General features: G+C 36.9%; 1 protein-coding gene across 7 annotated transcripts in view; it reads left to right on the forward strand.

Moving 5' to 3' along the window:
- Window positions 1-12,988, forward strand: part of SCAI (suppressor of cancer cell invasion) — a 197,400-nt gene that overhangs the window by 113,578 nt on the left and 70,834 nt on the right. For all 7 annotated transcript variants that reach the window (XR_010148853.1, XR_010148854.1, XR_010148855.1 and 4 more), the window contains 6 exons: window positions 486-581; window positions 1,749-1,835; window positions 3,307-3,405; window positions 9,731-9,827; window positions 11,296-11,394; window positions 11,550-11,702. Coding sequence is in view for 3 of the 7 variants with exons in the window: in XM_528477.8 (XP_528477.3) it covers window positions 486-581; window positions 1,749-1,835; window positions 3,307-3,405; window positions 9,731-9,827; window positions 11,296-11,394; window positions 11,550-11,702 (631 nt within the window). In the remaining 4 variants the exon portion in view is untranslated. The remainder of the gene's footprint in view (window positions 1-485; window positions 582-1,748; window positions 1,836-3,306; window positions 3,406-9,730; window positions 9,828-11,295; window positions 11,395-11,549; window positions 11,703-12,988) is intronic.

A 12,988-nucleotide genomic window follows, 5' to 3' on the forward strand; every position in this document is an offset into this window, starting at 1 on the left:
ACTGTACTATAAGTCACCAGGTTCAAGGACAGGGATGTATATTTATCTTATAGGGAGAGGATAGAATAGTGCAGAACAGTAATACCATCTGCATATCGATTTCTAGGTATATTTTCTAAAGCAGTGTTTTTCAAACATTCAGCTGAGTTCTTAGCTGAAGATAAACATTTGGAAGTTGTCAGTATATAAGTGAGTGTGAATAAGATCACCGAGGGAGAGGGAAGAGAGTACCAGAAACCTCATGGGAGAAGCATCTGCAAAGAACACTAAGAACAACCTGTCAGAGAAGTAGGGAGGAGAATAGGAAAAGAGCATGTCCTGGACCCTAGTTATAGAATTATTTCTGCTCCAAAAAGTGTAACTTTTTAAAAAAAGAAAGCCTGAATGCAAGCATTTTTCATCTGTCTGGTTTGTACCATCACAAGACTTAATTTCCAAATAGCATAAGAAGTTTAATATTAATACATACTCATTTACTATTACAGAGATTTGCCACAATATGGACAGAAGCAGTGGCAGTCCTATTTTGGAAGAACTTTTGATGTTTACACCAAACTCTGGAAGTTCCAGCAGCAACATCGGTAAATGAATTTTATAGTTAAAGGAGAGTGAAGGCCTGTTTTGTATTAGTCACAGTTTTTATCTTCACTACTTCAGTGCTTTTTGTCTTGGTGCTTTTTCTTTTTTTTCACCAACAAAGCAAAGGTAAATCTTGGTGCTTTTAAAATAACATATTTCATCTTTATAACCCAAATGAAAACAAATTTATTTCTTTCCTATTTATTTAAGATTTTAAAATGTATGGCCAGGCATGGTGGCTCATGCCTGTAATCCTAGCACTTTGGGAGGCCAAGGTGGAAGGATTGCTTGAGCTCAGGAGTTTGAGACCAGCCTTGGCAGCATGGCTAAACCCTGTCTCTACAAAATACACAAAAATTAGCCAGGTGTGGTGGTGCTCAGCTGTAATCCCAGCTACTTAGGAGGCTGTGGCACGAGAATCGCTTGAACCCTGAAGTGGGGGAGGTTGCAGTGAGCAGAGATTGCATCACTGTACTCCAGCTTGGGCAACAGAGAGAGAGACCCTGTCTCAAAAAAGTAAATAAATAAATAAAAATAAATAATAAAATAAGGCTGGGTGCAGTGGCTCCTGTCTGTAATCACAGCACTTTAGGAGTCTGAGGTGGGTGGATAACTTGAGGTTAGGAGTTCAAGACCAGCCTGGCTAACATGGTGAAACCCTGTCTCTACTAAAAATATAAAAATTAGTCGGGCATGGTGGTGCACACCTGTAATCCCAGCTATTCAGGAGACTGAGGCAGCAGAATCGCTGGAACCCGAGAGGCAGAGGTTGCAGTGAGCCCAGATCATGCCACTGTACTCCAGCCTGGGCAACAGAGCCACACTCTGTCTCAAAAAAGGAAAAAAAAGAGTAATGTTCTTGTCCGATTTTTAAAGACAATATTATATGTGGAATGTTTCAGATCAGCTAGAGCATAGGTAGGATGATTTATGGTTTCATTCTAAAATACATGTTTATTGGCCAAAGTAGTTTCTTTTTGTATTTCAACTTATAAATAGACATTTAATAAATGCTTTTTAAATTTAATGGAATGACTACATTGAAATCTAATGAAAAATTCATTAGCTTTGCTGAATTGGATGGTATTTTATCCTATTGAATTTACAGATTTGATTAGTTTTGGCATTTATAGACTCATTTCTATTTTCTTGTATCCTATATAAAACAGACAAGTCTTGGATAATCGGTATGGCTTGAAGCGCTGGCAAATAGGAGAAATTGCTTCCAAGATTGGGCAGCTATACTATCATTATTAGTAAGTAAATTACACATGGAAAGAGTAAAGTGTTGTCTGATTAAAACACAGCATGCAGAAGTATACATACATAGTATACTCATTGCTAGGCATGAAAATCGTGAGTTACAAATGAAACTCTAGTAGTTCGGACCAGATTGATCAAGACAATGTTGTGCAATAACCTTCCATAGTCAAAGTACTATTTGTTTTAAAGGCTTGCCTCCCAAACACTTCATTTGGCCAGACTCATTTATAACTTAAAAATTTGATCTTGGTTTTAGATAAATGATTAATACTAAAGGATTTATTGTTCTTGCAGCTTCACTTGTCTTAATAATGTGTAGCATTATAACTTGTATGTATGAATGAATGGTTTTCAGAAGGATACTTTAAAAAACTCATACTTGCAGGATATGTTTGAAAGATATTTTTTATTATATCCTTAGAGCACTAACATCTATATAGTCCCATCCCTGAGTTCAGAAAACAAGAAGGGTCCTTTTAGGAATCTAAATGTCATCATCCTGAAGTGATAATCAGGTATACAATAAAAAAGGCTTGGACCATTTGTAATCAAAAAGGCAATAAAATGGCTGGGCGCGGTGGCTCACGCCTGTAATCCTAGGACTTTGGGAGGCCAAGGCAGGTGGATCACCTGAGGTCAGGAGTTTGAGACCAGCCTAGTGAAACCCCGTCTCTACTAAAAAGACAAAAAAATTAGCCAAGTGTGGTGGCAGGTGCCTGTAATCCCAGCTACTTGGGAGGCTGAGGCAGGAAAATTGCTTGAACCTGGGAGGCAGAGGTTGCAGTGAGCCGAGATCATGCCATTGGCACTCCAGCCTGGGCAACAAGAGTGAAACTCTGTCTCAAAAAATAAAAAATTAGAAAAAAGAAAAGAAAAGGCAATAAAACTTCTTCCATTTCCTACATTTTGGCATACTGCTCCAAATTCCCACCACTAAAATCACTCTCTTGGGTAGAATATTTTCTTAAAAAGTCCCTTGTAAAACTAGAAGTGTTTTCTCAGGTAGAAATGTTTTCTTAAAAAGTCCCTTGTAAAACATAATTCATTAACATCCCCTGAAGATTTGTATGGATTAGTGCATTCCTCAGTTCTGTGAGGACAGAAATTAAAGAAATGGGCCAAAGGACTGTATGGATTTGAGGAAGTGGCCTAGTCCTGGGAGAGGATTTCACTGGATGGAATGCTGTTTGGAGAGTCCCTTCAAAGAATGAGGATAATGTGTAATATCGGTTGGCATCAAAAAAGGCTTGGATGCAGCGAGGAGGTTTTTCAAAAAATTTCATTATTATTTTTTATACATTTTAAGGGTAATATGATTATTGTCTTGCCGATTCAAATTTAGGACAGTCATTCCCACCCCCGCACCCCGTGCCACAGAGGAATACAGCAGTATATAGAACAAGTATTTACCATGGTGAAGAGTCTCTGACACTGTCATATTTAAAAATATATTTTTTCTCATAGCTTACGCACATCTGAAACCAGCTATCTGAATGAGGCTTTTTCCTTCTATTCTGCAATCAGACAGAGATCATATTATTCTCAAGTCAATAAAGAGGACAGGTATGTATCTGCTATGTTTTTAGAAAGATGAGGATAAAACATTCAGTCTTTAGTCTTCATAGAAATTGTGCGGAAAAGCATACATTTTTATAACGTGTACTCATTTACCAGGCTTTATTGAGTGCCTGCTATGTAGTAGACCTTCGAAAGCATAGAGAAGTTTATGTTACCTAAGCAATAAATATCAAAGATGTTTAACAGATGTCACAATGCCAAAGGAGGGTTGGGTTATTGTTTTACAAGAGATTGGCTTCACACAGATTTAATAGAAAAGAAATGACTCCAAAACAAGGCTTAGCTAATAACATTTATTCTTTAGCCTGTGTAATCTTAATTCATATCTCTTCAAAAGCCTGGTGACAACTGTCATGTAGGACCAGGGAATAGTCTGCTAATGCTGTTTGAATTTTCTCTCTTTTTTTTTTTTTTTTTTGGAGGTGGAGTCTCGCTCTGTCGCCCAGGCTGGAGTGCAGTGGTGCGATCTCAACTCACTGCAACCTCCACCTCCACTTCCTGGGTTCAAGCAATTATCCTGCTTCAGCATCCCAAGTAGCTGGGATTACAGGCTTGTGTCACCACCCCCGGCTAATTTTTTTTGTATTTTTTAGTAGAGATGGGGTTTTACCATGTTGGCCAGGCTGGTCTTCAACTCTTGACCTCAAGTGATCCACCCGCCTTGGCCTCCCAAAGTGCTGGGATTACAGGCGTGAGCCACCACACCCAGCCTGGATTGTGATTTGATTACTTCCAGATGAGTATGGAATTGTGGAAGAAATCAGAGATCTTCTGGAGAATCTTTCTTGTTAGTATTCTGGGAACTGTTGGATGAGAAAGTTCAGGCACAGAAGGTCTGAATATTCTCTCTACTCCAGCAACACAACTCACAGTTTTTATATGGTGAAAAGATTATATTCTCTTAGCAATAGAAGAAAACAGTTTTGACATGTTTTTCTCAAGAACACTTTGTGGTTGACTGTTGTAAGCTTTCCAACTAAACAGTGACATTTTGGGGAAAGCCCCACTCTTGTAAATCTCCTTAATTTCCTTGCATGTCTTGTTCAGACTTGTCTAGGGGCGTTTGCATGGCACATGTAAGGGGTGCAGATGCTGGAGTGTACATTTTTCGTATCTTTTTGTCATCCCCTTACATCAGAAGTTCCATCAGTTACTTTTCCCTTAGGTTGTCCTATAGTTTGCTTCACATATTTTCACTACAGATATATTTCCTCCAACTCTAATTTTTAAAAAAATTCTTGGCGAGATAAATTATATCTTAAAAAATGCGAAAGAGCTGTGTAACATTTTGTCGGCATTAAAAATACATATAAGCAGAGAACTATTTTAAGTAATAGCAAAACACCTTGTATAATTTACTTTTCTGCATTTTCTAATTTGACAAAAGGGAAATTGGCTTTAATCTTAATACCCAACAGTTTGATTTATTGCCATAATTTTATGCCTTAATAACAAACATCAAATTTGAATTGTTTTCCTGTGCAGTTTTCTAGATCAGAGCATATTATTTAGAAGTAGGATTATTTGGAATCAGGATGACAGAAACTCTTGCTTTGTGCCAGTAAATTAGAATCAAAGGACAATCTGGTGTGCAAAACCTTGACCTTGCTGTGTGTAGTTAGGAGGGGCTTTGTTCAGTTTGTAGGTTGTTTCTTAGTTTACACAGGGTAAGAGTGCTAGTCAAGATTGCAATCAGCAACAGCTGCTAAAATCAAGAGCCAGGAGAGAAAACCAAGTAAGGAAGTATTCCACAATTTCACAGTTCATTTAAAAGGCAAAAATCTTCACTCCTCAAAAGGAACAAGTTCTCTCTGCACTGTCTCGACAGCTAAGGATTATGTCGAGACCAGGAGGAATAAGTAGTTTGTTCCAGCAACCTCAAGGTTAGTGTCTGTCACTAAGCATAGACCACTCCCAGAACATCTCATTCCATGGGTCCATCCTACCTAGGAGAGGAGATATTACATACAGCCACTCCTTCTAGGAGCTGCACACCCCAATTCTGTTGCAAATGGCCAAAGCTGAACCTGGTTGGATATGGAGAAGGTGAAGATTCTGAATACCCAAGAGGTTTTGTGGAGATGTTACGGTGAGCCACCTGGAAGAACAGAGTTTCCTAGGCAAATGTATAGTTAAAGAGTCAGTGTCTTGTAAGTAGGGAGCCTAGCAGGTTGGACAAGGCTAGAATTCTGGAGTCCAGAAGTTTGTTAAGAGCTTAAAAAAAATGGCCGGGTACAGTGGCTCACACCTATAATCCCAGCACTTTGGGAAGCCAAGGCAGGCGGATCATGAGGTCAGGAGATCAAGACCATCCTGGTTAACATGGTGAAACCCCGTCTCTACTAAAAATACAAAAAATTAGCCGGGCGTGGTGGCACATGCCTGTAGTCCGAGCTACTCAGGAGGCTGAGGCATGAGAATCACTTGAACCGGAGAGGCGGAGGTTGCAGTGAGCCAAGATGCCGCCACTGCACTCAGCCTGGGTGACAAAGTGAGACTCCATCTCAAAAAAAAAAAAAAAAAAAACTTCATAAAAAGCCTTCAATTTTACATTCATATTTCCCACTGGACAAAACTTGATACTGTCACCACTTATGTTGACAACATGTCAACATGTCATTTATTGTTCAGAAGAAACATAGAGTAAGTAAAGTTTGCTTGTTATTATTTTAAGAAAAATAATTTTAAAGAATATAAGGAGAATGTGTAACTTCAGAAGAGGTAGGGGGAAAGTGAATAATAAAATTATGATTATTACAATAGAAGGCAGGAAAGGAAAATAAACTCCAGTTATGTTGATGTCAACATAAGTGGTGACAGTATTAAGTTTTTTTCAGTGGGAAATATGAATGTAAAATTGAAGGCTTTGGCACTGATGATAAAGAGGGCTTGATGTGGACCCTTCCAGTGAGTCACACTCTTTTTTCTGCAGTTTGATATGGAGTCAGTTGGTAGGCTAGGGGTTGTGGTTCAGGTTATCGGGCTTGATTGAGGTGGCCTCTTATGTATGAGTGGACAGCACTGACGCATTTCATCTGTGCTTTGCTGCAGTTCATCACAGTGGCTTCCAAAATAGAAAGCACCCACCCACTTCTGTATGCTTATTGAATATAAGGATCAGCTAACTATGGCCTGTTTGCATGCCAGATTGGGCCCATGGCCTGTTTTTGTACTGTGTGGCAGTTTAGAATTTTTTTTTTTTTTTTTACATTTTCAAAGGGTTGTAAAAAGGGAAAAGATGAATATGCTACAGGCACCAAATGTGGCCTGCAAAGCTTAAAATATTTACCATCTGGCCCTTTGTAGAAGGTTTGCTGGTTGTATAATCCATGATATAGATTCATAGAACCTATTTTTTAATTAAAAAAGTAACAGAATTAAGTCATTCATATTTCAAGTTTGAATTGACATCATCCTTCTACTAATTTTCTTTGTTTTGAATTCCACTTTCGACAATATGATAGGCTAGATAACCTGAAATACTAAACACCTAGAAATGCTGGATAAAATAGGACAATCATCCTTTTAAATGGAAAACTTAGTTGTCAAGAAAGTAAGGAAGTCCCTAGTTCATTTTCCCATGGCTGTGGTGACCTTGGAGGGTGGGGCGATTGTTTTGGGTGACATAAAAGAGCAAGGAAGAAGAAAATTGAAACTAGAAGGGGAAGGTATGATATACAAGAAGGATTGGTAAGAAAAAATTATCCCCTTGTATTCTAAAACATCGATTTGATGGGGCAGTAATCATCATAACAATGGCTGATTGACATTATTAAAATAAAATGGAGCCAAATCTAGATAACAATAATATGAAAGAAGAAAGGGGATAAAGAATTAAACCATTCTAATATCCATTTATTCTTCAGAAGAAACATAGAGTAAAGTTTACTTGTTAATATTTTCAGAAAACTATAATTAGAATGTGTAACTTCAGAAGAGGTAGAGGGGGAAAGTGAGTAACAAAATGATGATCATTACAGTGAAAGGCAGGAAGGGAAAATAAACTCCAAATGTATAATTAGCACAAAATAATAAAATAGAAACAAATCCGAATCATGGTAAGTAAAAATGATCTAAACTTCCCTGTTAAAGACAAAGATTATCAGTATGCCTCTTAGAAAAACCCAATAATATACTGTTTTTAAGAGACTCTTCGAGGCCAAGAGCGGTGGCTCACACCTGTTATCCCAACACTTTGGGTGGCTAAGATGGGAAGATTGCTTGCGGCCAGGAGTTCAAGACTAGCCTGGGAAACGTAGCAAGACCCGATTTCTACAAAAAATAAAAATAAAAAAATTACCCAGGCATAGTGGCACATACCTGCAATCCTAGTTACTCAGGAAGCTGAGGTGAGAGGATTGCTTGAGCCCAGGAGTTTGAGGCTGCAGTGATTTATGATGGTGCCACTGCACTTCAGCCTGGGAAATAGGGCAAGACTGTCTCTTTTAAATAAATAAACCCTTCAAAGATGTAAGGTAGACAGAGAAAGATAATGAGACAGCTACTAAGGGAAAGAAATGTGTACGTGTATACGCATTTCTTATTTGTATACTGTGTGTATATTTAAAGGTAGAAAGTATTATTGAGAATAGAGGTTTACTCTGATGAAAGAAAGGAACGATTCAGGAAAATATAAAAATCATAAACTTATATATACCTAATAACGTAGCATTATGATAAAGCAAAGTGTTTTTTTAAAGTGGGGAAATTAATGATCTGATGTACATGGGAATTTTTGATATATGATATTTAATAATTTATATATCAAGAAGACAAGAAATTATAAGATTTGAGTAACAATTAAGTTTGTTCCAGTGTACCTAAAATTGTGTGCAACAGTATATATGTTATTTTCAAACTTATATGAAAATCTGTGAAATTAACTGATACTTGCCACAACACAAGTTTAATACAAGGTTCAATAAAGTGTGTGTTGTCTAACCATGGTACGATTTCATTAAAAACAAAAATAAAACATCATTTAAAAAAATCAGTAGCTGCATTTGCAGGCCAGCTACTCAGAAGGCTGAGGCAAGAGGATTCCTTGAACCCAGGAGTTCAAGTCCAGTCGGGCAACATAACAAGACTCCATCTCTTAAACAAAAAAAAATCAATAAGTTTGTCAATCAATAGACACATTTCTAAGTAACTCATGGTCGAAAGAATTTTTTTAAAATTTTATTATGGAAAATGTTGAACATACAAAAAAAATACACTGTTGTAAGGCTATTATTTGTGATGTAGGATATGGAAAGCAGGAGGAAATGTCAGGTTTGAATTGATGATTGGTAAGTGTAAAGTGTTATGTGTGAACAGATAAAATATATTGTAAGGGGCATTTGATAAGTTAAAGGATGCACGTTGTTACTCCTAGCAATCACTTAAAGAACAATAACAAAGAAGTAGTATAACTAGGAAGCCAATAGATGATATAAAATGGAACACTAAAAAATATTTGATTAACCGAAGAGAAAGCACAACAGGAACAACAGAGGAACATAGCAAGAGAAGGAGCAAGTAGGAAACAAATAGCAAGGTGGTAGATATAAACCTAGCCAAAGCAATAATGACATTAAATGTAATTGGTCTAAAAACATCAAGTAAAAGGCACAGAGATAGTCAAAGTGGACAGAAAATCAGGACCTAAGTATATACTGCCCACAAAACGTGAATTTGGATTAAAAGCCACAGATAGTTGAAAGAAGATGAAAAAAGATATACAAACAATAAGCATGAAAAAGCTGACTTGATTATACTAATAGCAGAAAAATGAGATTTTAAGACAGTGTTCTTCCTGGAATCCTTTTCACCTCATATTTTCCTGCCTGTAGTCTTCCACGCTTCGTTGTATTCTTAACTTAAACATTTACTACTTTCTTTAGGAAGCCTTTTCTCACCCAAGATCTAGTCCTGTGGGCACAAATAGCATTCTTTATTTCTCCTATCATTATATTATTCCGTTGTGTTGTAAGCATTTATCTCTCTCCTGTATATTTTAAGTTCTTTTCTGTCTGTAAGATCTTTGAAGAAGGGAATATCTCTAGTTTTTTACAATTGTGCTTTTAGCAATTAACGTAGTATCTGATGCACCTAAGTTCTCAATAAATACTTGTTAAATGAATGAATATATGAGTAAACAACTTAATAAATCAGTAAGAAATATTTTAAAAAGACTATATGCTTATATGTGGAAATGTTTATAATTGTGCAAAAAAGGAGGGAAAGAGTTTTAAAAGCTATCAGAAAATTTAAAAAATCAAAAAGCATTCTTTTTTAATCTAATGAGTAATTTTTCATTTATCTTCCATAGACCTGAGTTGGTAGTTAAGAAGTTACGATATTATGCAAGATTTATAGTAGTTTGTCTTCTTCTCAACAAAATGGATGTTGTAAAGGATCTGGTAAAGGTAAATACACTTTAAATAGTTCAAATTCTAATATCTAGTTGTATATGGATGATCTTATTTTTAAAAAACAGATTTTAGGTTAAAATAATTTTGATATATCAATAATTACAATATTCAAAGTATAGTAACTTCTGACAAGGGTAATGATAAAAAAATTATCCAACTCTTTTCATGTTACAAATACACTAATCTGAGATAATTATCTTGATTCCTTGCTTTTGTCCTTTCTGCATGTTTTACATTTCAAAGCCCATCAGTGGATGGCTGGGAATGCAAACAAACAAAAATTCTTAGTTTAAGAGAAAATAATTGAAATGTTATGTCAAGAAAAAGTACATAATGCTTTACAAAGGCCTTGCAAATGATTTTCGTTTTCCCACCACTTTAGAGTGTCTGCATAAAGTCTCTCCTTCATTAACTGAGGTGATTAAGAGTTAACTGTCTTCAGACCCACTTAATACCTGTAATCATTGCATATTAAATTCTGATTGCACTCTGTACTCAATAGTTTCAATGGCATACTTAATTTTGTATCAAGTATAACATGCCAGTTGGTTTTTTGGGTTTTGTGGGGGTTGTTTTTTTTTTCTTTTTTTTTTTGAGACAAGGTCTCGCTCTGTCATCCAGCTGGAGTACAGTGGCATGATCTTGTCTCACTGCAACCTCTGCCTCCTGGGCTCAAGCAGTCCTCCCACCTTAGCCTCCTGAGTAGCTGGAATCATAGGCTCAAGCCACCACTCCTAGCTAATTTTTGTGTTTTTTGTAGAGACAGGGTTTCACCATGTTGCCCAGGCTGGTCTCAAACTCATGAGTTCAAGCAATCCGCCAGCCTTGGCCTCCCGAAGTGCTGGGATTACAGGCATGAGTCACCATGCCCAACTCAACATGCCAGTTTTGACAAGGCCACCAGAAATAGCTCTCTGTTCTCCTTTTCTACCTTCCTTTATACCCAGTTACCATTAAAAATATTTCCAAAAACCATATAATACAAATCCAAATAAAGTCAGGAAGTATTTTTAGAAATATATAATTTTTTGTAGTGGTAGGGTCTCACTATGTTGCCTAGGCTGGCCTCGAAATCTTGGCCTCAAATGATCCTCCCACCTTGACCTCCCAAAGGGCTGGGATTACAGGTATGAGATACTGCATCCAGCCTCATTTTTTTTTATTGTTAAAATTTTTGAATTTCTCTTTTCTGATTCGTTCATTAATGAATTCATTGCTCATGTAGTACTGATAGGAAATAGATCTCTGTAAAGACTTTATTTGATGGGTGTTATTCTGAAGTTTGTACTTTTGAAGAAAATTTATTTAGTTTTCATCTTTGTTTTTGGTTATAATCAGGACTGTGTATTGCTAATAATCAAATTTTGTAAGTATGTCGGTTTCTGTCAGGAATATGGTCCTATATGGCTGTGTGTTTTTATGGGTTTTTTAATAACCTTTTTTGTGATGTTTTTAAAATCAGGAATTGTCAGATGAAATTGAAGATTATACTCACCGATTTAATACTGAAGATCAAGTGGAATGGAACTTGGTGCTTCAAGAAGTAGCAGCTTTCATTGAGGTCAGTTTTTGATAAGAAAAATCATAATTATTGATAAATAAATGACCATGTAGTTTATGTTTTTATTGTGTGTATATGTCAAGAAGAAGGAATAGCTTACTCTATTGATATTTAGTCTTGGCCATTCATTAAGTTCTTATTGCTTTTTTCTTTAGGCGGATCCTGTAATGGTATTAAATGATGATAATACCATTGTTATCACATCGAATCGCCTTGCTGAAACAGGAGCCCCATTGCTGGAACAGGGCATGATTGTGGGACAGTTGTCTCTGGCTGACGCACTCATTATTGGTAATTGTAATAATCAGGTAAAGAATTGTGAAGGAATTATGCTTAAAATTCACTGTGAAAAATAGTGCTATTGATGATCACAGAATTATTTTCTTATAAATATCCTAACATCCTCTTGTGAGGAAATTGCTGATTAAATTATGCTGTGTGCATATATGGACTATATTACAGATATTTAAATAGCTTAGAAAGAATTTTTAATAACATAGGAAGATACTCGTGATACAGTAAATGAAAATAAACTTGCCATGGAGCCAGGAAGCAGAATTGTTTCATATATGTTAGAAAGTCTATATGTATGCACACAGGAAAAAGACGAGGAAGAAATGTTACAACTATCTAAGTTTTATCTCCAAATAACCAAATTATAGGGGATTTTTATTTTATTTTTTACAACATTCTAAAGTTTCCAAAATTTCTGACCTGGCACAGTGGCTCACACCTGGAATCTCAGCACTTTGGGAAGCCCAGGTGGTTAGATCACTTGAGGTCAGGAGTTCAAGACCAGCCTGGCCAACATGGCGAAGCCCCATCTCTACTACAAAATGCAAAAATTAGCCAGCCATGGTGGCATGCTCCTGTAATCCCAGCTACTCGGGAGGCTGAGGCAAGAGAATCACTTGAACCTGGGAGGCGGAGGTTGGAGTGAGCCAAGATCATGCCACTGTACTCCAGCCTGGGCGACAGAGTGAGACTCTGTCTCAAAAATTAATAATAAAGTTTCCAAAATGTATATGTCCTACTTTCCAATCGAGCAAAAAGGGGCGAGGAGTTGGTGTTTTTTGTGGTTTTTTTTTTTTTTTTTGAGACGGAGTCTTGCTTTGTCACTCAGGTGGGAGTGCAGTGGCACGATTTTGGCTCACTGCAACCTCCATCTCCCAGGTTCAAGCGATTCTCCTGCCTCTCAGCCTCCCAAGTAGCTGGGATTACAGGCACATACCACCACACCCGGCTAATTTTTGTATATTTAGTAGAGACGGCATCATCATGTTGGCCAGGCTGGTCTTGAACTCCTGACCTCAAGTGATCCTCCTGCCTCAGCCTCCCAAAGTGTTGGGATTACAGGTGTGAGCCACCGCACTTGGCCAGGAGTTGTTTTTGTGTAAATTTGTCAAAAGTGAATTTCAAATGTTTTTTCATGACAGAGTAGCACCATGATGATGAGATTTAGTGTACTAGGAATGAAATTTACTGGAAATTACACCAGTGAATACATTTTTCTAGATGTGTTTTTTATGCAAGTTTAATTTTGGATCCTATCCTAGCATCTATCAATCACTTGTTATTGTTAAATTTTTCTGGT

The sequence above is a fragment of the Pan troglodytes genome, chromosome 11 (assembly GCF_028858775.2).
Source record: "Pan troglodytes isolate AG18354 chromosome 11, NHGRI_mPanTro3-v2.0_pri, whole genome shotgun sequence".
NCBI lineage: Eukaryota > Metazoa > Chordata > Mammalia > Primates > Hominidae > Pan > Pan troglodytes.